Source organism: Acomys minous (assembly GCF_964271855.1).
Source record: "Acomys minous genome assembly, chromosome: 12".
NCBI lineage: Eukaryota > Metazoa > Chordata > Mammalia > Rodentia > Muridae > Acomys > Acomys minous.
This window is the reverse complement of record NC_140493.1, coordinates 18,960,211-18,986,870: the sequence shown is the minus strand read 5'-3', so window position 1 is coordinate 18,986,870 and position 26,660 is coordinate 18,960,211. Positions and strand designations below refer to the sequence as shown.

Here is a 26,660-nt window from a genome sequence, read left to right as displayed (position 1 = left end):
GACAAGTCTCTGGCTGTTATAATATAGACCAGGAAAGTCTTGGGCTGACGTGTGACTCAGTGGTAGAGTTCTTTGGCTGGCATGCTGGCAGCCATGGGTTCCTTCCCAGCACCATGAAAAAGATAAGGAGTACAGGAAAGGCAGTCTAAAGTTAATTCACGGATGGGCATGAGCGATGGCTCCATTTTGCCCAATGCCTGACTTTACCACCTCTTGCTCTTTGTATCCCTCCCTTTGATTTGCTCCTTAATTCAAGCCAAACTGCTATCCCAGTGCAAAGAGAGCATCGCCTGCTGACCCATAAGGGACAGGCAAAGCACCCAATGCATCCATCGAAGGAGGTGACCTCACCCCTTTTCTCTCCTCAATTTCCAACAGCACCCGGGCCTGATGGCAGTGACAGAGGTGTGATGACCGCTTTTCAATAGTCCCTGGGAGGGAACTGCCCTGTTGCCACAGCCTATTTCTGTATAAGCACTCCTACCTCAGCTGGCCACCAGTAGCCAGGGTTGCTCCTGAGCCCATATGAACTAACCCAGGCGTGAGGCTTCATTAGCAAAGCCCCTGTGGGCGTGAATCTGGTTTCCCCATAAGCTGTGTGCCTTGGAGACCATGGTTTCTTCTTTGAGCCTCACCTAGAAACATGTACGACACCAACACCCTCAGCCTCCAGGATTAGGTATAAATGTTCACCAAAGCCACAGCCAGGAAGATGCCAAGTGCTTGGCAGGCATTCAACGGGCCAAGTACCTCTGCAGACCCTGGCCTGCTCCTGCAGATCTGAGGGACCCTGATGGGTCCTAGCTGGTGGGGCATGTTTCAGAGCTGACTTCAAGATGGGGACTTCCTTGGTGATCCAAAGACTCAGTTTCCTGTCTGGTTTTCTGGGACACCCTGCCTGGCGAGAGTCTGGCTGCCAGGCAGCTCCCCAGGACTCATAATAGGAACCGTCAGTGGGCAGCTCACAGCCTAGGTCACACTCACTGCTTGCTAATGTGGCTGCTTCTGTAACTCTCCAGTGTTGCAGCTGTGACATGACCTTCGATCCCCTGTCCCCACATACATCCTCCTAAGGTCCACAATCCCGTACACTCTGCTCTACTCCCCGGCTTCTCCTTCCTGGTTCCTTCCTCCTATCTGCTATAAATGACTTCCTGAGGCCACCTCTGAGGCCATCAGTTCCATAAAGTCTCTTGACTGACCCCAGGTTATCCTCCAGGTCACACTGACTTCCCAGCTGCTCCCTGCTGGCCCAGATCAGTGCCTTTAATGGACCTGGCCTATCTTTCCAGGCAGGGAAGAGCCCATATGCTCTGTTTAGCTCAGCTTGCGTGAGGTGAAGAAAGGGAGATTGAATTTCCATTTCTAGTCAAAGAATTGCAACTTCTGAGAAGCCCTGTACACCGTCAGGTGGAGGGATGGGGGGGGGGGCGCTGATGCATCTCTAGAGCTGGTACTATCGAGTGCCAGGCTTTAGAACTGCCATGCCTTCTCCTCTGAGGGTCTGCCACCATTGAGCCTTTCCTTTCGGGCATCTAACTTTAGTCATGAGCCAAGGGGCCACACCCTGGAGAGATTCTGGGGGAGTAGTAATGTGCCCCCATGACTGCTGCAACTGATGGTCAGTCATCAGGAAGAGAATAGCAGAGCTGGTCTCGAGGGCACAGAGAAGATTCCAGAAGTTTTCTCTCTTAGTCTGCTCTACAATCTCCTGGTGGTGGTGGTGGTGGTGGTGGTGGTGGTGGTGGTGTGTGTGTGTGTGTGTGTATGTGAGTGTGTATATGTGTGAGTATGTGTATGTGTGTGAGGGTGTGAGTGTGTATACACATGCTTGTATGGAAGGCCTCTGTCCCTCACTGTAACCTTGAGGCAGAGCCATAGTTTCTGAGTTTAGCCTCAGGCTCCTATACCAAACCCTTCGTGGGCACACTATAGTCTTGGTTCCTCTCCGTCAGGGTCCAGAGATGCCTGCTTCCCACTGAGGGTGGGGACAGGCTGGGGGCATTACTGAAGCTGAGCTGGGGGTCCTCTCTATGTTCCTGGCAGCTATAATCTTCGTTGTATTTAAAAGTAACAACTTAAAGATTACTACGTGCAAACATAATGATTTTTACCCAAACCAATATTTTCTAAATCAAGGGAGGACATGGGCCCGAGAGGCACGGTCAGCCTTGCAGTAGGCATGCCAGGCACTAGGCACGAGCTCCTGCTGTCTCATGTGTATGGTTTGGACCCCAGATTGGAAGCTTCTTCCCATCCTCTGTGGCCTCTGCCAGGCTGCTCTGGCAGCTTTGGCTGAGGATGGCTTCCCCCACTAACCAACCTGCATTCCTCTCAAGCATAGCCCCTCGGCTACTCATGCTGAGCCCATGGGTACTTAGCCCCAGGCCCAGGCCCAGCTGGGATGGTGTAACATAGCTTCCATGGCTCGGGCGGGACTGCAGGCCTTATTTGTCCTCCTATAGATCTCTACCTGGACCTTGTCTGCTCCTGAGAGGGCTGCAAACCACAAGTTTTCTGGCACACTCCTCCCTAGGTGTAGGTACGGGAGCCACGTGTGCCGAGTTCAGAGAAAGGCTGCTTGTTTCCCTCTACAGACAATTTCAGTCATTCCCGGAAGCCCTGGTTTTCACATGCCTGGTGCCCGCCGCTCAGGCTGCCCGCCAGCTCGAAGCTAATCTGATCTGACCCATCCAAATCCAATTAAGCTCCGCAAACTTGGGCTGAGTGTCTCCTCAGTGCTAGGCTGGGCTGGGCAGGAGCAACCGGGAGACAAGGCCCTTAGCTGCCACATGGATCACCAGGTCTGTATGCAACTATCACGTGCTATGGGCAGCTTACCTCACATCTGCACCTCAGCGTCACCTGTTGGGCAGAATTAGACGGCCATGGGTCTTGCTTCCAAGGTGGGACAAGTGGGGACAAGGCTGACCTTGGACTTCAACCGAAGGAGGGAGAAACCATGGAAGGCTGACACCAGAGGGGTGAAGTGCATGGGCTGGGGGACTTCTGATTGCTTTTGAGGGACAGGGTTTCAAGCCGGGAACAAAGAGGAAGCTGTCACAGTACCCTGAGATGGATGGAGAAGCGGCTGAGAGAGCAGAGGTTTATCTGGGACATCTTTTATAGTGCTCTCCTAGAGCAGCGGTTCTCAATCTGTGGGTCACAAGACCCCTTTGGGGGGGGGATCGCATATCAGATACCCTGCATATCACATATTTACATTATGATTCATAACAGTAGCAAAATTACAGTTATGAAGTAGCAACAAAATAATTTTATAATTGGAGGTTACCACCACCATCACAACACAAGGAACTGTAGAAAAGGGCTGCAGCATTAGAAAGGTTGAAAAGCACTGTCATAGAGTTTTCTGGAAGATGGGGCATATGGCCTGAAGCCCTCACTATTCTTCATTTACTCTTTACAAGTCTGAGATGGCCGCATGTCTGCTTTACAAGCCACCCATGGGAGTGGGTCAGCATGGTGGAAGACAGGTCTGGCCATACCTGGCCCAGTGCCCCTTTCCACTGTCTTCCCTGGATCCTTTGACAGGCCCATGGAGCTTTCCCATCAAGGCCTTTCCCCATAGGGCACCTGTCAGCCTAGGAGATGGTCCCACATGTGTGGAGATATGACGGCGCTCTGCCTGCCACACCAGTGTGCATGTCACATTCCCTCAGCACAGGTCTGGCACCTTTGCCCCAGTCAGAGTTGGAACATGTGCCTCCCGAGGGTCATCAGTAACATCACTTTCTAAGTTCTTGTCCCTCAAACACAGGTGAGACCAATGGCCTTGCTCCACCCCCACCCCAGCCCGCCTCCCACTTGGAAGGATTTGCTCTCTCTTCGCTTCCTCAACAGAAAGTAAAAGCACCAAGAAAGAGGCTGGGACCTTAGGGGGCTTCCACAGCTCAGAATTTCCCCAGTCTGTCAGGGAAACCAAACCTAGCTTATGGACTTTGAAAGAACCCCAAGTGAAGGGGGGTACAGGACAGAGTGGGCAAGAGAGGATAATGAAGGTCCCTGGAGCGCCTGCCTAGGGGTCAAGTTTTCTGCCATCTTGTCAACCCCCCAGGCCAACCTTAGAAGGATGTAAGCTGGGGTACCTACCACATGCCCTTCTGAGACAGGAGCACTGAGGCACACATAGGCTGATAACTGGTCTAGGGTGAAGAGTTGGCTTATGGGACAACACAGAAGCCAATACAGATGGCAGCCGTTCTGGGCTGTCCAGCCGGCTCTGCATGAGGACAGCGGGAGCCACGTACTCCACATGGGCACTTTGCACAAATGACCTCCATGGAGCCCAGGCTGGCTTTTCGAAGACTGAGACATAAAGGCGCAGTACTTTGGGGGCCATGGTGAGGAGGGATGGACAGTGAGAGGTGGCGGTAAGCCATGCTGGACCCAGAACCTGCCCTCTTAGAGGACATGGGGTGGCCACAGTCACTCGAGGTCTTCCAACCCCTGTAGCTACTTCTCCAGTCTGTCCTGCTGGGGCCGGGAACAACAAGGAATGCTGGGAAATCTCTCTTCTTTTCCCACCCATGCCTGCGGCTTCCTCCACTCAGGTCGCACGCCCTCTCTCATTCTTTGAACAACTTCTGACTAGCCACTTTGGCTTGTTTGGTACCGCTTCTTCTGGAAGCTCTCTTGTTCTTGTCTTTTCCTCCATCTTGAGGCTGGATTAGAGTCTGGGGCCTCCATTCCACCCCCCCCTCCCTGTCATAGCACTCGCCATGCTTTGGGTAGACAGCGCCCCTCCATCAGACAGAGGCTTCTTGAGGGCTCCTGGCCACACTTGAGTATCATTTGTCCCCATGTATTAAGACCCTGAAGATAGCCACCCTGGGTGTCAGCATAAGGAAAACACCCAGGTGGCATCAGTGTCTTTGTCTGCAGCCTGGTGCTAGACGCAGGGGGCCTCTGGTCTCCATTCCCTAATAGGGCACTAATAGTATCTGCCCCTGGAGTGTGGGGCAAAAGCCTAATGTCACCTGACTCAAGCTTCAGCAGAAAAGGGGTGTGTGTGTGTGTGTGTGTGTGTGTGTGTGTGTGTGTGTGAGAGAGAGAGAGAGAGAGAGAGAGAGAGAGAGGTGAAAGTTGTCATCACCTGTAGCCTGTCAGCCTGCCTCTGGAAAAATCTAGATATTAAGAGGTCAGACAATTGCTGCCTAGACTTCTATCTTCCCACGAGCCAGAGAGTCATTGTTGGGGAGAAGAGAGAGACTGTGTGACTTCACCTACCCAGGGCTCCTCTGTGAGCTAGGGTCATATAGCCCTCCCTAACTGAACATCTTGGTGGTTGAATTCTAGGAAAACCACAGCTCCAGCATATGGATGCTGTGGCTCATGAGAAGGAGAGGCGCTTGCCCCAGGTCTCCAGCGGCCATCCCTAATGCCATCTTTCATCCCACCAGCCTGGCCCCTGATTGGCTCCTCACCCCCTCACCCACTCCACCTCCCACCTTCCTTCACTTCGGGGCTAGCTCATTGTCCCTTCTGCCTGTGAAGCTCCTGGCTCCCTCTACGGGGTTCAGTGCCCCCCCCCCATCAGAGCCTCAAAAGGACAGCTCCTGGGTCCTTTGGGGGTGGGGTTGGTCTGGCCCCTCAGTGATCACTGCCTCCTGAAACTATGTGTGGTTGGCTCCTGGTATGCTGGATGAGGTGGGGCATTGGGTGGGGGAGGGGCTTGCTTTCTAGACAATTCAGCACCCTGGATGTACTTGTCCAGTCACGAGGACTCCAGGAAGGCTGCATCAAGAAACAGGGCACTTTTTTGCATACAGAGGGGAGGACGAATCCCAGTTGTTTGCAGATGTGCACATGTGCACAGATGTGCGCAGCAGCCAGCGGGGATCTGTGGCAGAGGTGGGTGGTGTGACTCCAGCATCACCACAGCCTTCACTAGTTGTGTACTTGGAACCTGCTCAGCTTCCTACCTGTGAACTGCGGAGCCTTGAAACCCTTTCCTTAAGAGCGCTGCAGGGCATGAAAAATGGCTCTGGGGGCAGACTCCCTGTCAGCACCCACCTCTGAGATGCAGGGCCACCCTTCCTTCCTCTTCACCGCTTGAAGTTCCTCAAGCTGGTCACTAGGTGTCACTACAACCAAGTCGAAGCCTCTCCAAGGCCCTGGAGGCCACTTCAGAGGTCTGGCTGGCTGGAGGACTGAAACGGGCTGGCCTCGCGCCCAGTGGGCCACAGATCCTTCACCCTCTCCAGCAAACAGCCACATGGCCCAACCAGACTGGATTATCAGATAGACAGTGAGCACTTGCTAATTGTACGTCTCAAATGTCGCAGGGACATGTTTATTTACATGTAAACAGTAAACCTATTGTAACTCCTCAACCTTACCCCTTCCCACAGGATCCCTAAAGGAAGTCACACGGACAGCTTATTCCGTGCCACCCTTACTTGGCCCCAGACCTGAGGCAGAAAGAGTCCAGGCTGTTATCTGGGCAGCTCTTCCTTCACAGGGCAGCTGTGTCTACTGGACCCTGAGAGGAGGGCAGGCACCCAGGCCACCTGGAGAACCCCTCTGTATTCCCAAAGCCCAGACCACGGGCTGCTCCTGCCATTTAGTCAAATCTAGAGGCTGTGCTTAGAGAATACAGGTGTCAGTGCAGAGGTGGGGTGGGATGGGTGGAATGGGGTGGCGTAGCAGGGAGGGGTAGGGTAAGAGTCAAGAGCCGAGCTATGGTCCACCCAGCTGTGTCTCCTGGAGAGAAGCCAGCTTACAGGAGAAAAAATAGGCTGGGGGGCAATTGTACTTCTGACAGATGAACCTCGGGGTGGCGGGGGTGGGGGGATGGGGGGGGAAAGACCCTGCTGGAAGGATCTGGGTTGGGGGGAAGATCAGCTGACCTGATGGCCACAGCGTAGGTAGGTCTAAGTCTTGGCTGAACCATAGACCCATGGCAAGTAAATACTGGGTGTCCCTGCGTGGCCTCTCTAGGCTGTGCACTGCTCAGCACAAAGAATGGGGGGAAGCACGTTATAAATCTAAGCAACACAGCCCAGACATCTGAGAAGGTTCCCAAGGGAGCAATGGTCAGAGTAGACAGGGAGCAGTGTGAGGAGGCGACAGGGACGTGGGGAGGCAGAGGTTAGCAGGGGCTGGTTTGTGAAAAGGACAGGCTATGGATAACCAAGTTATAACCCTGTAGGGGAGCTGAGGGGAAGATCAAGTGAGGAGGGACATGGCCACAGCTGGGTGCATGAAGGCTCGGGGTGGAACTGGCAGCAGCTGCCATCACTTTGGCCAGAGGTCAGCAACTGGCAGCCCTGACCCAGGTAGAGGGCAGCATGCATGGCAAAGCTGGGGTGCTTCATGTCTCAGGGGGCTGAGGCTGCATGCTACCTACCCTTCTGTCCATTTGTTTTTTTTTTTTTTGTGTATATGGCCATGCGATTAGACCTGAGAGCAGAGCCATCCTCTGCTAATTTTCTATGTCAGAACTCTCTACATCACACCACTGGGATAACAGCAGTACCACACATATTACACCCAAGAGCATCAAAATCCAGGCACAATGCCAGGCCCAGTCACGCTCAGCTCTGAAGCGTATGGCTGGATATGTTGCATGTGCTAGCGATACGGGGCTGCAGAGGCCCCGGGATGGGCATTTCCTAAGGGCCACAGCTTGTGCACACAACCTCCACACGAGCAATTGCGACACGCGCTTCACGTTCGCTGCAAGAAACCAAGGCTCGAAAAACTTACTGCTGAGAGGGGACCCAGGGCCAGGTGGACTGTCCCTTGCCTTGGTACCGTCCGGACTGTGGCTCACCTCCCACCCTTCCGCATCCACTCCTGGAGACCCCAAGGGCCTACAGCTCGGTGGAAAGATCCCCTGCCAGCACTGAGAAGTAAGCCCTGTGGTGCCCTTGGCGCCGGCTTGAGGCCAGGCCAGGAGAAGTACATGAAGCTGGCTTACCAGCCAAAGGAGTTGTTTATGGGGTGGGAGGCTCATAAAAAATAATGGGATGGATTTATTGTCCCCGCCTTGAGGGCCATTCCAGACCGCACAGGGCCAGGCCAGGCCTCTTCCAGTAGCACCATAAATCTCCACGCTAAGTGCCAGGGATGTCCCGTCCTCCCGCCCACCTGGTCTGTCACAAGACAAGGAAGTTCAAGGAGCCTTTACCCCTAAATGGCCTGTCCCAGCCCCCATAGCCAGTGATGGAAGGCCTCAACACAGGGTAGGGATGACCCTGGCCCTGTAGGAACTACAGAGGGGGCCCCTGGAGTACAGACCTGGCTTACTCCCCAAGATGTGAAAATTATATCTGGGGGGAACTGACAAGAGCCCACTAGCTATGTACACTTACAGCTAAGCCGTGACTTGGCTGGGGACTCTTGTATGGGACAGAGGGGCTCCATCTGTGGGTTTGTTTATTGGAATTTGGAAGTGAGAAAGAGAAAGAGTTGGCTGTATTACCAAAAAAAAAAAAAAAAAAAAGTCCAGCCTTCCCCATCTTTAAGTGCCCCCACATAGTACCACATGGAAAGGGAAGCCATTTTCCTTTAAGGGGCATGGAAGTACTTATCTGAGGCACTTCATAGGGTGGCTGTGAGCACTAGGACAATGCCCAGTGGAAAGCCACCATAAAGCCTAAGGGACTGGCGAGGGTGCCTATGGCTGATGCAGGGCTAGAGAAGATCAGTGTCCAGTCAGCCTTCAGGACAAGTGAAAGCTAGAGAGGTTGGCTTAAAGTCAAAGGCAGGAAAATGATGGGACAGACACGGGGAAGGCAGCAGGAGGGCCCTGGATAGAGTCGGGATATTAGCTCAGAGGCTACCCCTGTAGCAATCAATTCCTAAACCAGATTCCTATAGTGCAAACCCCTCAGGTGGCCTCTGCCAAGCAGCCGGGTCAGGACACCTCCGTGAGCTTAGGTAGTAGGCTCAGATCCCAGAGTCGGGTGAGCTTGGCTTTTCCCACTGCTCTAACCATGGCCAGGTCAGGTGGGGATGTGTGGTACAGGGCCTTGCTGTCATGCCTCAGGAGTCTGGCTACCGATTGGAAGGAACTATCTCATTCCTAATCCTAGCGTGTATGAAGTGTGACCCCCCTGGAAGTCCCTATCAACACCCGCACTAAAACAGAACCCCTAATACAGCAGTATAAAAAGTAGGGGCCTCTGTGAGCAGTTAGGTTAGTAGGTCTCAGGGGTGGCGGTAACCTTAAAAGTAGCTACAGGCAATAGCTAGGCCCTTTGTTATATCTGAACACACAGAGAGGCACCACCTGTGTCGCATAGGTGTCCCCACCAGATACGGAGCACTCTGGAGCCTAGTCCTTCAACTTCATAGGCCCCAGAACAGAACAGAAACAATCCCGAGTAGCAACAAGAAAGGACCAAAACAGCACATGGTTTCCCTTGCTATGGACAGACTGAGCAGAGGGGTGGGTGAGCTCTCCCCCGCCCCCACCCCCACGCCCAGTCCTTGTGGTGTAACTCCCTTTGTGCATGGTCTGGTAGACACCTGTTTCGGACCTGCCTCTCTTGCATTCTATGGTTTGGTGAAAATGTACCTTGGTACAAAGATGGGGGCCTCATAAGCGTCATGCAAAGAGGTGGGACAGAGGAACTCGGGGCACAGGGTCACTAAGGTGCCTACCAGATGATAGGCAGATTCTTGCAAACCCTCACCCCCACCTCCAAGAAAACACACACACACACACACACACACACACACACACACACACACACACACACACACACGGAGGTCTGAGACTCCACAGTGTCCTGGGATCTTGACCTCCAATGAGGTCCCCAAGTCTTGAGGTTTTCTTCCTTCCTTCAAACCCTTTCAGACCCTGGGGCCCGAGTCAGCTGCTCAGGAGGGGCAGGGGAGGTGCTCTGTATAAGCCATTTTTGAAGGCTCTGATTCACACACCACGTCGGATTCTGTGTAGGACTCGGCATCTTTAACTTTTAAAAATATAGGAGATCGGCTGTCATGTATAAGACCCTGAGCCATATCTGAAAAAACAAAACAAAACAAAACAAAACAAAAAAACCAAAAAACAAACCCCCAAACCCAGACTGACCTTTTACTCAGGTTCCACTGACTTCCAGGTTTCTAGGCTTTGCCTTGTTCAGGAGCACCCGCCACTGAAATACTCAGCACTTCTATGATGTGAGCAATGGGACAATCCGAAGCATAAACCTGAGGTAGACAGGCTCTCGGGAAGGTCTGCAGGCCCTGCCTCACACCAGCCTCAGACATCCTGCCACTCTCTTGGTCACCTTCCCCTCAGTACCCTGTCACTTCCCTGTCAGTCACCCACCTGTCACCTCTTCCTCAGCCACTCTCCTGTCACGTTTCTCTCAGACATCTGGTCACACTTCCCTCAGCCACCTTTCTGTTACTTCTCCATCAGCCTTTCCTCTACCAACTTCCCGTCAGCCATGATCCTGTTATTTTTCCTCTTAAACATTCTGTCACATTTCTCTCAGACATCTTCCTGTCACTTTCTCTTCTTACGTTGTCACCTCCTCTCACTATTCTCCTGCCACTGTCTCTTCGGCTATCCTGCCATCCTGCCATGGCTCCACAATGCCTGTCACTTTCCTGTCAGCCACCTTCTTGTCTCCTCCCCCGTCAGCCATTTTCTTGTCATCTTCCCCATTACTCACCTTGTCACTTTCTCCTCAGCCATCCTGCCTTCTCCTCAGACACCCTTGTTATTTCCTCAGCCATCTTCCTGTCATCTTTCCCTTCAGTCATCCTCATAGCCTCTTTCAGCCATCTTCCTGTCATGTTCCCTGTAGCCACCCCCTGCCATGCTTTTTCTGTCACCTTCCCTTTAACCATACTCCTGTCACCTTCCTGTCAGGCATCCTGTCACACCCCCTCCCCAGTCGTTTCCCTCTCACTTTCCCCTTGACCACCCTACTGCCATCTCCCCCCTGAGCCATCTTGCCAATTTCCTCTCAGCTACCCTCCCTCAAGCCATCTTGTTCCACACTCATGTGCCTGTGGGATGGCTGGGAGTGTGGCCCAGCTCCCTGCTTGCTTCATCCTCACGCCCTGCCTGAGATGGATAATGATCTTGTGAACAAAATGTTGGCTCCTACATCCATTTCTCAAGGCTGAATGGGCAAAAACCAAACTCCTGTTAAACACGATTATTTATGTCTTTCCTGGTTCTGACTGTTTGGAGTGTGGCTTTGGGCTCCTAGGGACACCCTCTCTGATAGACAATGAAGCCTGCAGGAGGGATCTTAGATGTTAAAGAACACCGGGGAGGGGCTGGAGAGATGGCTTAGCGGTTAGGAGCACTGGCTGTTCTTCCAAAGGTCCTGAGTTCAATTCCCAGCAACCACATGGTGGCTCACAACCATCTATAATGAGATCTGACGCCCTCTTCTGGTGTGCAGGCAGAATACTGTATATATAATGAATAAATAAATCTTTAAAAAAAAAAAAAAGAACACTGGAGGATAGTGAAGGACAGGCTGGACAATAGAGATGCGGCTGCGGCTGCTGGACCCAACAGGGTGGAAAGGGGTGACCAGCGCTGGGGCATGGGAGGCTGTGGATTCACAGTCTAGGGGAGGCTGAGGGTGACTCAAAAGCAGTCAAAGAAAGTATCAGGGCTGAGGACAGGGTGAGAGCAATCTCCTCTAGTGAGGCTGCGTGGTGTCCACAGTAGGCTAATTCCTCCTACTCACTCTACTAGGCTCCGGTCCCCTCGATCAGAAGGCCCTGGAAGGCCAGAGTGCCTGAGGACCCTTCTTCACACTCTTCCAGAAAAGTGACAGAAACCTGTGTAACGTGCTTTATCTTCATGGCACTAACCGGGGCTGTTTTTCAGGCTCAGCTGCTATTGGTGTCTGGCCAGATGCCCCTGCTAACCCCTTGTCATCGGCTTCCCACCACGAACTCCTGTTCTCCCCAGTCTCCCTCTTAACGCAGCAGCCTTGCAGAATCCCACCCACGCCGTGCCAGCCCTCAGTCCATGCGTGACCACGGGTCCTGTCCCTGGTCAGCTACCAGCTCTCAGAGGCTTCTCCAGCCCCTGACTAATGTCAGTTTGACTAGCCTCTGGTCCCTCAGCTCTATTCCTCTGGGCATGTGCCAATCAACCGGCACATCACACAGCTGGGTACCACAGTCCCAACACTGGCTGCTAGCTTGCTGGGTAGAGAAAGTATTCTTCTCTTTCGGTCTCCATTACTTTTTCCCTAAAAGAGAAGTGGAAAAACCATGGATGCGTTTGTGGTCCCTTTAAACCCTATGGGGCAGCCTGGGAGGTAGTGATGATTCGAACTCAGATCCCCTGGGTTCTAGTCTCGTCACTACTCCAAAGGGCCGGGAGCCTGGGCCCAGTATTTACATGGCTCTCTCTGTGCTGTGGGATTGGCTTGTGTCCGTCTCATAAGGCTCAATGCCGGCAGTACCATCTCAAGGCTACGTTTCGACTAAAGCACCAGGCGAGACTCTAAGTCTCTGTTCCCTGGATGACCCTAAACACCCCCTGCTTCGCTGCAATTACTAACAGTGACCCTTTTGCTGTCAGTAAAGCCCTGGCTTGGAGAGTAGGTGACAGGGTCCTTCCAGGGCATCCTTCTGTCCTGTTGGTGCTGGGCAGGGAGCACAGCTGTTCGGAAAACACAGGCTCTTATTTTTTTTTAAAATTACTTGTGCGCACGTGCCACAGCATATATGTGGTCATCAAAGACCAACTTGTGGGGAACCCGTTCTCCCCTTCTACCATGTGGGTCCCCCGAGTCTGTCTCAGGTCATCAGGCTTCCTGGTAGGAACCTTCACCTGCTGAGCTATCTCCCTGGCTCCAAGTGAAAATTCTCTTGACCATGGTGTTGATGTGAATCTGCGTCTTTGGGGAAAACTGGGTGAAGGGCACATGGGACTTCTCTTTGAGCTTGCTTTTTTTTCCTTTTCTTTTCGGTTTTTTGTGGTTTTTTTTTTTTTGTGTGTGTGTGTGTGTGTGTTTTTTTTTCTTTTGTGACTCTAGAATCAAAACAAAAAAGTCGTTAATGCTTCTATTATTTTGTCTTCAGTTATATTGGGGGTATTCACACCTCCAAAGTTCCAGGTAAAATAAACAGATTCCCCAAATGCTTCCGGTGTGGCTTAATACGCACAATAGCCGAGTGTAATTTAACCCAAGGCCGTTTGCACACCACCTGACCCTCGGAGACACAACCGTATCTATAAACTATGGGCATGGTAAGTGGCAATGCCAGAGCTCATCGTGCCCCTTAAACAAGCTGGGAGGCCCTCAGCCTCTGCCCTGGACTTCTGTATGACTGAAATGGCTTCTGACCCTTAGCGCCAGACCTGCTCTCAGAGGCTTCTCCAGCCTGACTAACCTGATCAGATCAGTGGCATTTGACACCAGCAATAGCAGCATCAAAAGACACATGCTCACTTGATGCCCAGAGTGTTGGAGATACTCAGCTTGGGGGCCGATAGCAACACATGTTTTCTGTCTCTAGTAGGGCAGCTGTCTGTATAATTAAGTTCATAGCGAAAACTGCAAACTGTACAGGAAAGGGGAGCGGCTCCTCTCGGGGTGGGAGAGGGGGGAAAGTGTTATGAGATAGTTCAGAAAAACCCTGCCACAAAATGGCTCTGGAGACACGATGGGCATCTGGACCTGCAAGTAGTGTCATGTGGTAAAGGGGGTGTCTGCTACACCAGGACTCTTCCAGAGTCCTAGAGACCTGGGCTGGCCATTGTGAGGGACTCCTGGAACCCCCTGCGTCGCCTGCTCTCTGCACCCTAGCCTGGATTCAGGAGGCCATGGCCTGAATGGGGGATTCTTCCTCAATGACACTGACAACCTTGTGCAAGTTCCCTGACTCTTCGGTGTCCATCTTGGAAATGGGCCACTGCAAGGAAGCAGAAGCAAACAGGGAAGTACTTGGTCTTACACAGTGAGCACACAAGTAACAAGTGAGGGTGCCAGATGTCCAGGCACTGACTCATTCAGATGATGACCCCCTAAAGCACCAACAGTGCTCTTGAAGGCCAAGTCTTGAGCCTTGTGGCACTGTGGCCCTGAATCCTAGGGTAGAATGCTTTTAGCTCAGCTCCATGCTCATAGGTCTGCAGTACAGCATGTCTCTTGGCCGGGTCTGATCTAGATATCAAGAAAGCAAGGCATGGAGGGCCTCTCTGTAGTGTGGTCCCCTTAGGCTGTGTAGGGTCTGCAGGTGTGAGTCTCTGAATCTATCTGTCCACCCATGTCCAGCATGGACTGCACTGCCTCCATAGTCATAGCAATGACCTGAGGGTGCTCCAACATGCCTACCCATCCCAGCCCAGCCCTGTTCAAACCTGCTTTCCTCTTCTTTTCTTTCTTCCTGCTCTGTTCCTTCTGGAGGCTTCCAGTTGGCTGTGGAACTGAGAGTTGTTGTGCACAATGTCCCTGTCCTTAGTAAGTTCCTAGCTGCAAGGAGCTGCACACCCTGTCACAATCATGGAGAACAAGAACTCCCAAGGGCCTTGGGAGCCAGGTATAATAGGGCACAGCTGTGGTGTCAGCTATTCCAACAGCTGAGGCCAGCCCGTCATTGGAGCCTATGAGTTTGAGGCAAACCTGGGCAACAGAGCGGAGAGCCATCTCAGACTAAATAAAAAAGGGGCCCTGGGGCTAGGATTGGCCACAAGCAGCTCCTGAACTCCGCCCCCTCCCTCCTTAAGTTTGTGTTGCTTCCTATAGTTGTGTAGGCAAGGTGATGTTTCCTCACACCTGCTGTGTCCAGCCCATGCCAAGGCTGACCCATAGCAGGTGACTAGCGAGGTTCTATGCATAGCCCCGAGAAACAGTTTCCTGCAGCACAAAAGCAGGTGCACCTCGGTGTCACAGGTGATCAGGGATCAGGAATGTTGATGCTCATGACTGTAGCCAACAAAGTGACCATGGTTGTGATGGTGCCATTGTTCACCCCTTAGCTGAGGAAAACAAACCTTCTGAATCCCCAAGGCATTTACTCCAGCTTAAAGCCAAAGAGGAATTCACAGTCTTGTTCTAAACTGGAAAAAAAAATGTCGCATGGCCCCAACCTAGGATCTGAAGACACCCAGCTTGTGAACAACCAGTTGAACCAGTAAGTGGGGAGATGAGGGGGCCACCTTCCTCCACATAGCTGGGAGTCTGTGACCTTCAGAGGCCCTTCTAGATCTCCACCCAGCATGGGTCAGACTGAAGGAAAGGGAAAGTCACCCAGGAGGCCGTATCTTCTTGGAGCATGAGTTTGGCATACTTTAAGGATAGAAAGGGCAGGGCTGGGAGAGGCAGAAAGCCCAAGGTGTTAGCCACTGGGTACCCAGGCCTGTGGCTGGCTCAGTGCAGCAGAGGCTGGTCCGAGTCTGCAGTAGGCCTTGGGCTGAGGGCCAGAGGTTGAGTAGAGGGCTGTGTGGCTGTCAGGGTATCAAAGCCAGTACTAAGAAGTATTAAACAGAAGGACTAGCTAGGTTCCAATCGTCCCAGGGTCCCCTCCCATCCAGGGCAGCCTTAGCTGTTGCCCCATGTCAAATCAAGCTATGCCAGAAGTTCTGGGGACCAGAAGGAATTAACTGGCTACATGTCACCCCCTAGGGCAGATTTTACACTTGGATGCTCAAAGCATTTTCCCTCAGGGGTGAGACTTTTTTTTTTTTAATAGCCAAAGGACCTAAAGAGGCAGAAGTGACAACAGAGGCCCCAGGGGATCTGAAACCAAGAATGTAACACTCCTGATCCAGCCTGGGCCTGATCCATGAGCCTCAGGCCACGGTTTATGCTGGCGCCTGAGAAGCCAGGCTACTCAGAAGGGCTGAGCTGTGGTGGCCTTGTTTCTGGGCCAGGAGCCCAGACTGACCTTGGCCTGCCCCTCTCATACAACTAATCAAAACCAGTCTATGCTTTGGGTGGGTGGGTGGGTAGGGGGAGTCCAGAGATCCAAAGGAGAATTAACCAGTCAGGTAACACAAGGAGTCTAACTTGCCAAGGCCTCTGGGTCTATCTGCTTCTCCCAGGTCCACAAGATCAGAGGTCACATGAGGAGGCAAGGCGGTCCATCCTTGCACTTCGATTTTGAGCCGTCACACTCACCACTACCATGGCTGACGCTATCGTGGGCCCTTGTGACAAGCACAGACTGTGCCACCACCTGGAAGGTAGGCTACCTGCCTGCCCAGAACCCTGTGGCCTGTCTTCTCCCGTGTAATATGCACAGTTAGGCCACGTCTCATGATCGATCGCCTTGTCTCCTCGGCAGCCCTGGCGGTGCCACTGTTTGTCCCGCAAGACGGCTTCAAGAAGTTCCCCGTGAGCTTTTGAGTTGGCTTTCATGGCCCAGATTTAAAAATCCACTCAAAATTCCCAGTAAGAAAAGGGACCTTCTCTCATCCCCACGATAGTCACCACAGCCTCAGGCTGAAGTGTTGTTATACCTGGTTTTATTGCCCCAATATATTTCAAGGAAATCAATATTCCCAGGAATCATTTTCTAGTAGAAACCACACATAGTTTCCACTTCTCAACCTCTGGTAGCCACACCAAACACCAGCAGGTCACACCAGGTTCTCTTTCTAGCTTCAGACACCCTGCTGGCCCAAACCCATGGCCGCTATCATCTGAGTGAGAAAGCTGAGGCTGCAGGCATACAGAGAGCTTGCTGAAGAGCAGCTCCAGAAAGGATGGGACACCTAAGTTCACACCTGGGGCTCTGCTGAGCTGAGCCAAGCTGAGCATAAGCCTTTTTTTTTCCTCCTTGTCTTTCAGTCTCAAACCTTCAGCTTCCCCTTCTTTGTCAAAGGTTGGTCTTGGAGGAGGGACAGTGGGCTGTTCTTTCTATCTTCCTTGTGTCTCCAGCCTTGACTGTTCAGGACAGCCTGGCCCCAGAAGCCTTAGTTCGTGGCGCTATCCTGCCAGGCCTCTCTGCAGCAGTACACAGCCCTGCCTGGGGATCAATAGCTTGCTCAGCAACTGATGATGCCTTTGCTGTTGCTGTTCACTTGGCCCAGGTTTGATGCATGTGTTGGCCCAGGCTCCATATGTGTTGGCTTCTGACCAGCTCAGCCCCACCTCATAGCTCTGCTGTCAAAGCCCAAACTTCAACCCACCTCAGGACCACCAGTGCCCTGACAACAGCAACCTTCACCTTTTGGATAGTGACCAGCTCTGTCCCCAGTCCACCCACCCAGCTTCAGCCTACTCAGTCACCACTGGCCTCCAGGGGCTGTGGGCTCTCAGTCACAAGGTCCCTCAGCAGGATGGTGACTCAGAAACACGCAGCAGATAATCACTGGCTTATGGGGACATAAGGTGACAGCAGCCCTTTCCGAAGGGGGTCTGGAGAACATGGAATCTCCAACAAAGAGGAAGATAACTTGTTTGGTCATAACCACCACCTGTGGCCCCGTTGCGTACAAATGGGAGAGATACCAACAGTTGATGGAGGGAAGGAGCTAGAAAGATTTCTACAAAGAATCAACACTGGTAGCACAAAAGAGCCACCGAGGTCACCACTGAGAGCCCTGCCCTGCCCCTGAAGCCGCTGGAGTCCACATGTAGAGAGGGCTGCCTGCCCCTTTCCACAGGGTTGGAAGGCAAGTGTGGCCAACACAGGCTGTACTTACCATTGGAGCGGTGTATGCAGGTGTGTTGGTTGTCACTGAGAAAAAAGCCACTGTGGCACTGACACTCATAGCTGCCCATAGCATTGACACAGATCTGCTGGCAGCCACCATTGTTGTCTTGACACTCGTCCACATCTGCGAGGAGAGGGAGAAAAGGCGAGGAGAGACATCACATCCGGAGCTAGTAGGTCACACACTCAACCGGTTTCTCCATCAGTTAATGAAAGGTTTCCACAGAGTGCTGCACAGCGCCATACAATGGACAGGCTGCATGGGAGTGCTCCACGGCACCACACTATAATACTATTGCCCGACCGTATCCATGGCAACAGGCTGTGGTGATGTTGTGTTGGGGTACTCCATGCACCATGCTATGATGGTACTGTAGTGAGAATTTTGAAATTTTGATTTCTTAAAAAGAAAACCATAAATATTACAAGAATATGTTTTTATTTTAAGCCCATGTGTGCTGCTATGGGGCTGCTTCGCAGCAGCTGACTATGATTTGTCTCGTGCTCTAGCAGGGGCGTGGTTTTTCCAGCTGCAGATAGTTTCTGCAATTGTGTGATGTTTGGAATTCAGGGGTCTTTTCAGAGGGCATATAAATGCTAGAGCCCTGATGAGAGAGTTGTTGGTTCGTTGTGGTTTGTTAAGTAGTTGTGTGAGAAGGAGGAGGAAGAGGAGGAGGAGGAGGAGGAGAAGAAGGGGGCTGGAGAGATGGCTCAGAGGTTAAGAGCACTGCATGCTCTTCCAAAGGTCCTGAATTCAATTCCCAATAACCACGTGGTGGCTCACAACCATCTATAATGAGATCTGGCTCCCTCTTCTGGCATGCAGGTTTAAATTCAGGCAAAAAACTGTATCCTTAATAAATAATAAATAAATAAATAAATAAAGAAGAAGAAGAAGAAGAAGAAGAAGAAGAAGAAGAAGAAGAAGAAGAAGAAGAAGAAGAGATAATTAGATTTTCTGGCAGCGAAGATCAAACTTGCCCCACAGAGATCAATGCTTCTAACCAGCAGGAAGTAGTCTGAGATAGTGTTACCCCTTCCTCTATCATTTCCCCCTGCTATCTAGTGTTAGGGGGTTGAAAGGAAAAAAGAAAAGGGGTAGAGAAGGGTGGAAAAAAAGAAGAACCCATCAAGCAGCAAAGGCCGGGTTACAGGGTACTACTCCATGGCATGATGCTATGATAGTTTTGTGAGGGAGCACCCCATGGCACCATGCTATGGCGGTACTGAACAGGGGCACCCCATAGTACCATGCTAGGGAGATGCTACATGGGGGAGACTCCAGAGATATTTCTATTTCACAGCTCTCCATAGGCATACTGCACGGCATCCCATGGAAATCCTTAGCTACGGAACCACAGAGACGGTCAGTTACAAGGGCTAGAGGGTCATGACTGTGTGCCTAAATAGTTCTAAGCATCTTTCCCCATGTTAACTCTAGTCCTTGCACCAACCCTATTAGATCCAGCCCATTTGTAAACAAAGGATCTGGATCCATATGCAAGGATACATGGAGAGTGACAGGGGCAGACTTTAGACCCAGCATACTGACCCCTAAGCCTGGCCTCTCCTCTGACATCACTGGTCCCCAGGATGATAGTGCAGACTGAAGTGTCTCCCCCAACACCCTGTGGCTAAGGGTCTCCCCAGCCGCATCCCAGCATTCCCCACTTCTTCAACCCACCTCGGGTTTACAGCTGGCAGCACAAGACCCTGGAGCCCTGAGGGGGAGGCCAGGGCAGCCTGCGCCACCCTGAAGGTCTCAGCTTGGCAGATTGATTTCAAAAGCCTGGAGGCTGGGGGAAGATTTGAAAAGACCCTGACCTCTGGCTGCCAGGACTGCCGGGGGAAGGCTGCCAAGAGGTCTTTCCCACTCGGCAGGAGGCACCGGCTCAGGGCAGACACTCTCTTCTGACCAGAGGCTGCGGGCACAAAGGGTGTGACTGGCTGAAAGGGCCTTTATGGAGCTCTGGCCCTCAGCAGAACACCATGTTTCAATTACCAGAGTCATAACCCCCTACTCTGTCGGTTTGTTTAATGAAAAGAAGGGCTTCTTAAACCTTAATGTTCCATGGCTGTATTGTCATTTTAATAGGCAAATACATAAAACCACAAAGCAATATGCGCGTGGAGCTACTGGCTGTGTCCAGCCAATTCACGGCCTCCAACACACACACACACACACACACACACACACACACACACACACACATATGCATAGGCACGCGTACACACACACACACACACACACACACACACACACACACACACGCACACCCCTCCTTTTCATGCATACGTGCACATATATTTTGGCAATGAAATTTTCCTATTCTTTTTAACACAGACATCTTTTGCTATTGAAACCAAAAGGATGTGAGGAAGGTAGAGGCAGGCGGTGACCTGCACAGAACCGGGGACAGCTTGGCTCTGCAGCGCTGTCAGCTGGGTCCTATTTAGGCTGGAGGACTGCAGGCCACTTAACCACCCAGGAGACCGCGGCTGCCTTTGAGGCCCACAGCGTGGAACATCATTACTCTCTGGCGAGCTCAAATGTCAGCCAAGCAGTGTGGCTGTCAGAGGAAGGAAACAGAGCTCTCAGCTCTAAAAAGCCACCGAAGGTTCCAGCTCACTTGCTGAGAGGAACAGCGGGATCAGAGGCTGAGGTGGGAGGCCAGGGAGAGGGGGAAGGTGTTATTGGTTCTCTGAGTATCCTTTTCCAGTCATGTTGATGGCTCCCTGCTGGCCCAGTGCTACAAGCACCCTTGCTTAGGGCACCCCAAAGTGCACACAGCTGCCAGCTCTCCTCTGTGCTCCAGCCTGTGGCTCTGCGTTGGGCACTGGCTGGTCACCTGAGCAACAGGAAGCCAGCATCCTGGGCACTTACTGAGGATCAAGGGGCCTCACTAGCGTTGCCTAAGAATCCCCTGCGATGGGACTCTCACACTCATGGAGGTGAAGTGACCTGGGTGACCCACACAGTAGGTCAGTGTGAAGGCTGAACTCCAGAGCACTAGGGCAAGAGCCTGCAGTCACCTTGCTAGGCTGGCCGTGCCCCTCCCGCTCCCCAAAAATGCATTCAGACCAGATATGAAGAACCTGTTTGTCTCCTGAGCTTGCGTCTGCGATCAGCTTAAGCAACACACTCCTTAAGACCCATAAGATAAAAATCTATGAGCGGTGTGGATGGACGGTGACTCTGGCTTTTCTACCTCTGGCTCAACAGCACTGAGGGTGGGCACCTGTGCCTGGGTCTTAGCCCACAGCTGACCACGGCCTTGGGATGCAGCTAAGCCCTCCATCCATTACTGCCGCTCTCCTCTGGGCTCCGAGACTCTTGGCCTTGCCAGTCTAAGCGAAGTTCCCACTGTGAGACAGACAAAGCAAAGTTGGACCCTCCAAGCTGACTGCACGGGGACAGAAATGCTGCCTTGGCCTGGATGCTACTCATCTGCAGCCATCTGGCTTGGCCCAGCTCTGCACCTCACTGAAAGCTAGGAGCACAGGGCAGTTGACACGAGGCATCCACAGGCTTTCAGTGATCTGGCAGGGTGGCTGTGCTGTTGGGATGGGGCTGTTTACACTAGCAGGGAACAATGATTCGCCAATGCTGATGAATAATTTGAAACAAATGCAAGGCCATGTAAACATGTCGTTGCCTTGCTCCCAATGATAAAACCCCAAGATTAAGCAGGCGGGAAGAGAGCTGTCCCTCCGTACCCTTCTCCACTGTGTCCAAACAGAGCCCCACGCCCTCCCCAAGTAGGATAGAAAGTCCTAGGGACGCCGAGTCCCAGTACAGCCTGAGGCCACACACAGCCCGAGGCCTCTTCCACAGACACTCCGCATCTCAAGTCTCAGACAGGATTCAGGGGAGACGGAGAATCATCAACTGGGTGTAGGTGGGATCACAGGATGTCTGCCTATAAACCTAGGACAGATAGGGTTCACCTGGCCGAGTCCCACGGAAGAACAGCCCCTTGGCAGTCCCTTGGAGTTACCCATACACTGTGACCCAGCACCAGGTGCATCCTGCTATGAAAGGCACCTTCAGGGCCAGAAGGGAGTCCACACGAGGCATTGGGCTCCCTGAGAGCTGCTCTGCCTTTCCCTGGGTGCATAGGCAGTGCTGAGTCTTGTCTCCAGGAAGTACCAGGACTGTGGACTGTCTTCCAGGAAGAAGCCCTTCAGAGCACTGGGATACAAGCCGGCTTTTTCCTCTCTCCATGGAATCATGATTGGTCTCATTGATGGACTGGGTGTCTGGTCCTGAGGGGAGCCCCTCCTACCTTCCCCCCCCATCCCAGTCAGTGGCAACATGATGCCTTGTCATTGCCTAGGATGCCCTATGCTAGACCAGCCCCACCTCAGTGCTCACTGAGATCCACCCAGGAGCGCCCCCCTCCCCCCGCCCCACCTCCCATCCGCTCTGACCTGGGTCTGGTCCTTATTACCTCTGGTTCTCAGAAGAGAACAGAGACGGAAGGAGACTTTTTCAAAGCCCCAAAGAGGCAGAGTGTTCTCCTGTCAACGAGAACAACCTAGCTGGTTCCATGGGGCAGAGTTGCTTATCTTTCCTCCTCTTTCTGCCATTCCTCCTTCCTTCCCCCTCCCCCCTCGCCAGTTCATCCCTCCCAGCCCTCCCCCTGGCCCCTGCCCCCTGCCCCCCCTCCCCCCCACACGCTTTAGTGTTTTCTTCCAGTGTCCCCAGCTCTGGAGGCCTTACACCTCCATTTCTTCCCTTTGCCTAGACCACAGGCCCTGCTGTGCCACCATGGGTGCGGATAGGTCTTGTGTCTCCCTCACAACTCTCTGGGGGCACAGAGGCAGGCCTAGGGTGGTAGAGCAGGAAGCCTCGCCCCCTGGCCGCAACATCACAACTCATTTTGAGAAGGAGGCTAGCTGCTGCAGCTGAGAGCTGTATTGGCTCACCGGGCATCCAGAGGGACTTGGCCGGGCTCTCCATGCCAGTCTCCGGGAGCCCGTTTCTTCTAGTATCAGGGCGTTGCCCTACTCACATATGCTTATACATAACTTTTTTCCACGGATAGGTTCGGCCCAAGCCCTTGCCTTTCTGCATCCATAGACATGGACCACTGAGTAAATATGAATGCCACTTGGGGTTTTAGACCAGGAAACCAGGATGGGAGGCTTCCTGGAGGAGGTGATGGGCTGTGAGCTAGAGGTGATGCTAGCCGAATAAAGGGGTTTGCTATTGTGTTACAGCTAAGGGTTTTATATTAATGATAGTGGTGGTAAAGTTAATTGCTCCGAGAATGGATGATACCCCAGCTAGGTGAAGAGAGAAGATAGCTGGGTCCACAGATGCTCCAGCATGTGCTAAGTTTCCTGCTAAGCGGGGGATAAACAGTTTATCCTGTCCCAGCTTGAGCTTCAACTATTGATTATGCTGGGAGGAGAAGAAATGAGGGGGGAAGAAGTCAGAAACTTATATTATTTATCCGGGGGAAGGCTATATCAGGTGTGCCAATTATTAGAGGTACCAATCAGTTTCCAAAGCCTCCGGTTATTATAGGTATCACTATAAAAAAAATTATGACAAATGCATGGGCAGTTACGACTACATTGTAGATTTGATCGTCACCTAATAGGGCTCCTGGTTGACCTAGTTCAGCTCGAATAAGAATGCTAAGAGCTGTCCGTGCTATTCCTGCTCAGGCCCCGAAGATAAGATATAGTGTTCCAATGTCTTTGTGATTTGTTGAAAAAAGTCAACGATTGATGAACATAGGTAAGCTAGCTGAGTAGGCATTAGACTGTAAATCTAAGAACAGAGGTTGGCAGGGCAGGGCATAGGGACGAGCCTGTGAACGCTACAGCAGGAGGAGAGTTCTCCAAGCCCCAAGCCCAAGGACAGCGACTGGCTAGGTCCCCGTGCTGGCTAAGGCAGCTGGGAAAGCTAAGCCCTGCATGGAGTGTGTCCTGAGCTGGGCTCTCACTGCTCTGTGGCCGATGACTCTGCGAGGTTCTCAAAAGCCATCCTCAGCTCTGCTGGGCACTGCAGTCCAGCCAATAGAATGATTCTCTCGGAGAAGTTAGCATGGTGGCCTGACAAGCTGGCTGTCACTAACCCTTAAGGCCTCGGGAAGACTGAACCTGTGTGTAGTGAGACCCCCAAGGGGCACTCTCTAACCCAGGCTCCTGGAACAGGGTGGGCCTGGGGGTGTCTTCCTTCTGAACACTGACACTCTACCATCTTCCTCAGGTAGCTCCTGGGCATCGAAACTAAGCTACAAAGAAGATTCTAGAAGTCTCTGGAGGAGACTCTGAACCAGGTAGCAGGGCCAAAGAACACAGAGCAAGCAGCTTATCTTGAAGGCCCAGCTTGGCGACTGATGCCAGGACGAGCTTGTACCCTCTGCAAGATAAACAGGTTCCCTCCTTTAACAGATAGTGAACTCCTGCATGGAGCATCCCCCCCTTTTTGGCTAGCTGAGGTGACAGACCACAAATGGGGAGGAAGCAGGGCCTTGAGTGGTTCCCCCCACCTTACCCAAGGCAACCCTCAATAAGAATTACTGTTTGGTAAATGTTCTTTCAGTCAAAGGCAGCGGCCAGTGGCCAGCAGCAGGTGGGGAGTGCCGGAGCCTACGAAGGCCTGAATACCCAAGGTCACAGGAGCCCTCAGTTCAGTTCTGTCTGGCGTGAACCTTACCTGCCCAAGCCCGAGAAACACTCTGCTTCCCAACATTGCTTTTTGTCTCCCTCTCACCCCAATAGTCACCGGGCTATGAACTTGTCCTCCACCTCTGTGTCCCCAGCTCCCATGGTAAGGTCCATCTAAGACCTCAGTGTCCCCTCACATGCACATTCTGACTGGCATCTCCGGGCTTCCCAGGGATGCACACTCCAAGAGTGTGGCCACCGAGGACTCCAGATTTGACAGAACACGGCATTGACGATCAGGCCTCACAGCATATCTGGGGTCACTGCCCCGTCTGACAGTGACGTTGGAGCAGGCAGCCTTTAGCTGTGACTCCTGCCCAGCTTTGCTCTGGGGATACTGTCCTCACCCTCCAGTTCCCACCAGCCCTGAGGGGTCATTTCAGGGCTGTGGCCCACTCACTGCGGTTGTCTCCCCACAGGAAGGGTCTCTGAGGCCAGGGCATAGGCTTCTGGAGGGTGGCTGGCTGCTAGAGGTCTGTGGTTTGCCCCCAAGGGCGGCTGCTTGGACCCAGGTGGGGCGGGTTTTTTTTTTTTTTTTTTTTTTTTTTTTATTAATAGTGGCCTGTTTGTCGTCTTTTGGACGAGGAACCCAAGTTTGGAGTTATTTATAACTGAAAATTACTCCTTGATCCTGCTTCGGTTGCTTTGTGTTTCCCATGAACACTCACATTTTGACACAGAGACTCTGTGTTTCGAGTGGACCCCACCCATGTTTCTGTGGCTGCCCAGGAATTCACTGTGCGTTAGGCCTTGCACAGGGCTCCGGCATCCTGTGGGCGGGAACCGAAGCTCAGGCTCCACCACTGAGCTTTGCCACCTGGTCCTGGCAGAAGCAATACCCTCGCACGCGTTCACCCCTCCCATCCCTGCCCCCTCCCCCTCTTCTTCCCCCCTCCCCACCCAGGGCAGCTGAGGCAGAAATGCCTCTTGGCTATCGAATGACTCTTGCAAAATTGCATTTGATGAGTTAAGTGTAAATAAACGCGAACCAGATGGATTGGATTTTTGGGTAAAATACACATGGGTCTTAGAGATCTGGGGCCTGAGTTCCAACAGAGCCGGAATGCTCCCAAACTGTCAAGATCTCTGGCTCTCGGCAGGCAGGAGGCATAAGCGGGTCATTGTGGACATGGACCTGTCTGCTTACTGCTCTGGTCTGGGTGGTGTCTGAAGCCTTTGCCATGCCCCCTGGAAGCCAGCGTCGAGCAGCTTGCTGGGCGGGGCCCAAGCCTGAAGGCCTATGTGTAGCTCACCTCTCTAGACCAGCAAAAAAACCCCAAACAAACAAACAAACAAACAAAAAAACCAACCCAACCCGGCCCAGGAGGCTCAGGCTCTGCTGGAGCTACCTGTATCTGGGCACAGCTCCTCTACACAAGCTGGACTTTCTAAACCCATCTGCTAACCCCAGCACCCCAGGGCTCTGTGTCTCTAAGGACAAACTGGCTGCCTAACTCAGACTTTAGATTAAGACCCTATTAGAACTGCCTGTGACCCTGTGACCACTGCCTATGGGGTCTGGATCTTTTTTCCCACAGGCCAGATGGGGTAGGAGTCAGCGAGGGACTGCTCTGACCTCAGGCTGCTGAGCCATGCAAGGCCTGGGTTTCCTTCTCCATGAGGCAGGGATGGCAATAGCCTAGATATGATGGGGGCTGAGGGGGGGGGGGCATTAAAGAAAGTACAGAGCCAAAGCCCTCAGCACCCAATCTAGCCCACATGGCTACCAACAAACATGGCGGACAAAGATGCAGCGAGTGCCTTGAATCTCTGGGGATGGCAGGCACGGCATGCTGGACAGCCAAGTCCCTTCCAAATTGGAAAAGTGACAACAAGCCACACGAGAAGGGAGCGATCAGCCTGCCTGGCCTTCTGGTCCCTGAGCGGAGGAGTTCCTTAAGCTCCTTAAAGTGCCTCCCTCCTGACTTAGCTTCAGGCCACTCACCCCTCAGGACTGTTCTAGGGCTGGGGTGGGGGAGGGCTGGGGGGTGTGGGGGTGGGTGGGCGGACACCCAGCTTATGGCTGTGCTTAAAGCTGACCAGAACCAGGGGCGGAACTGTGCGTGTGGTCCTCTCCTCACAGTGTGTGGGACAGTGTTCTTCTGATCTTTTATTTCTGTAGTTGCTTTTTAGAACGGAGATGCAGTTCACACTTTTGTGTGTACCTTGGCCATTTTTTTTTTTTTTTTAGCATACTCACTACGTATGTAGCGAGTCATCACTACTAATTCTCGAACATGTCCTTGCCGCCAAACAATAGAGACGTGCCCCTGCACGGTGAATTCCAGGACCCCAGAATCACAGGTCTTCTCTGTCTCTACCTATGTACCTAGTCTTGACATTTCACACTG

General features: G+C 52.6%; 1 protein-coding gene across 3 annotated transcripts in view; it reads right to left on the bottom strand.

The window, feature by feature from the left end:
* Positions 1–26,660, bottom strand: part of SCUBE1 (signal peptide, CUB domain and EGF like domain containing 1) — a 121,256-nt gene that overhangs the window by 56,279 nt on the left and 38,317 nt on the right. For all 3 annotated transcript variants that reach the window (XM_084748258.1, XM_084748259.1, XM_084748260.1), the window contains exon 4: positions 17,615–17,749. In XM_084748258.1, the coding sequence (XP_084604384.1) occupies positions 17,615–17,749 (135 nt within the window). The remainder of the gene's footprint in view (positions 1–17,614; positions 17,750–26,660) is intronic.